At 52.3% G+C, this 2,330-nt stretch overlaps 1 protein-coding gene across 3 annotated transcripts in view; it reads right to left on the bottom strand.

Annotated features, from left to right (window-relative positions):
• Slc5a10 (solute carrier family 5 member 10) overlaps window positions 1–1,012 on the bottom strand; it is a 50,071-nt gene extending 49,059 nt beyond the window's left edge. For all 3 annotated transcript variants that reach the window (XM_013347092.2, XM_005349903.2, XM_005349902.2), the window contains exon 1: window positions 899–1,012. In XM_013347092.2, the coding sequence (XP_013202546.1) occupies window positions 899–1,012 (114 nt within the window). The remainder of the gene's footprint in view (window positions 1–898) is intronic.
• Window positions 1,013–2,330: the final 1,318 nt, after the last annotated feature.

The raw sequence follows: 2,330 nt of genomic DNA, 5'->3' as shown, positions 1-2,330 counted from the left end.
CACCATTACCATTATCATCACCATTATTATCATCACCATTACCATTATCATCACCATTACCATTATCATCACCATTATTATCATCACCATTACCACCTTTAAAACCTCTCCATTGCTATCACTACCATTGCCGCCCTCAACACTGTCCAGCGTCACTAACCACTGTAGCCCTGCTGGCACTGCCTCTCCTATAGCTCCAGTGGTGGCAGTGGAGTGATGTCTTCTGCTGGCCCCACTGGTAGCTCTCACCCTGTAGAGTAGGCACTGTCACCAACCTACAATACTGAGTGAACATGACCAGTCTCCCATCCCCAGGCTCTTATCTTGGGCCAGGAGTCATAGAAGGAAAGAAAGGATAATGATTCTCCTATGGAGAACCTCAGGGCTCCAAGGCCGAGGCGAGGAATTGTCCTGACCATGCTGCAGGGAGCTGGGGCACAGCTGACTTGTTACACTCCCTCCCATTTATGAGTGCCTTGAAGACTGGCACAGCGATGACACCAGGGACAGCCCATGCCCACTCTGTGGACCGCTGGGTAAATCTAAAACCCTTTGCTTTGGCTTCTTATCCACTCCCAAGCTCAGCCTTCCAGGGGGCTGGAGTGGGGATGGGGCACAGGAAAGGGCCTGGCATCAATACAGCAGTGTTGGTGGATCTGTCGCTGAGTCGAATCATCTGCCTGTCACATTGGGGGGTTGGGGGGACTAAGCTCAGGAGCTTCCAGGCCCCGAACACCCTCCCACCTCTGGCTTCTGCACTAAGACTTTGGGCATAGCTAGCGACTCACAATTCTAGTGCTCAGGCAGCCAGCCACCAAATAAAACCCGTGCAGACACCCAGGGACGTGCTGGCCCCAGTTCTACGGCGAGAGCCCAGTGGGCTACTGCAGGTTCTTACCCATATGCCCACGGCCACATTCAAGACAAAATACACAGCAATGAAAACGATGTCCGTGACACTCAGCGGGGTCCCTGGAGCATGGAAGTCCCCAGTGGAGTTGTCAGCTGCCATCCTGCAGCAAATACCACTCTGAGCTCAGGGACTGAGGAGAAGCAAGGTCACGAAGGACTTTCTGAGCAGAATTAATTGATCATTAAACCAAGCAAGAAAGTGGCATCTCCAGCCCACGATGTGGCCGCGTGCAGAGGTGACTGCAGGTATAAGCCTCTTTGCCCCCCAGCGGCAAGTGAATCCCAGAGGGCAGAAACTGGGGTGATCTGGGACAAGTGAGGGCAGGGGAAGGAACTTCTTAAACTCCAAGTGGGTTGAGAGAGAACAAAAGTGGACCGGCTCAGAAGGAAATGCCAAAGCCCCAGTTTGGCTTTACCTAAACTTAATTTATGCAGGAAGCATGGGGCAGTGGGATGGCTGCCTTGCCTCTGGGGACATCTCCCCGAGGGACAGATTATACCCCTAGAGTCAGTAGTCTGAGCTGAACTCAAGATGGTGGCTCCTGACGATGCCAGGCCCTAAGTCCTGACGCCATTCTTTCTCCTGTTTTTCTAGCAAGCAAGACAGGCCTGACCTGTCCACTTGGCCACCCATTTACCCACCACTCCGGCCTGGGCCAATAGCTGTCAAATACCAAGGATTCCTTGCGATTCTGCGGTTGCTCCCATGTCATGGTGAAAGCCACCTTAGGTGGTAGGTGATATCCCAGTCTGGCCAAGGACACAGAACTGAAGGCTAAGTTGTCTGTCCCCATCATTCAAGGGGCAGAACTAGGTTCTCCTACAGACTGAGACCTGGGTTTCTGTATCATGGCAGTGGTGGTTCTAGGTTCTTGTGACTCCACCAAGACCTCCACCCCTTCACCAGGGCCATCAGTGCTCAGCAGGTCACAGTCGCCTCACGCTTCATTCAGCAGCCTGGCTCGTGTTCTGTGAAGTGTTTGGAGTTTAACTGTACCCTTCCAGAAGTGTTAATGAGTAGATGACTGCCACCGGGAACACACTGGCCTACAATCCCACCCAGCCTGCTACTTGGCAACCCTGAGCAGAGACTAAAGGTTAACTCTTCTGTGCAGGACAAGAGCAAGACAGGAAAGTGAGCACAGGCTTCAGCAGGCTTAAAGGGCTCTGTCCTCACTACGCTTGCCTGCAAATGACTGTCCGCAGTGTCTGGGAACCAAATACTCACTTGTACCTGTGCTGGTATTTTGTTTGTACTCTAGCAAATAAAGCTTGCCTGAAGATCAGAAGGTGGAGCTAGCCACTAGTTAACCATAGAGGTCTGGAGGTTTCTATAGACAGACTATAAGTAATATGGCTGGGCGGAGAGAGGAATGTAAGGGGGGAGGAGACAGGAGTTCAGCCCTTCTTCAGCTGAG

This window comes from Microtus ochrogaster, chromosome 7, assembly GCF_000317375.1.
Source record: "Microtus ochrogaster isolate Prairie Vole_2 chromosome 7, MicOch1.0, whole genome shotgun sequence".
NCBI lineage: Eukaryota > Metazoa > Chordata > Mammalia > Rodentia > Cricetidae > Microtus > Microtus ochrogaster.
This window is presented reverse-complemented; position numbering and strand designations above follow the sequence as displayed.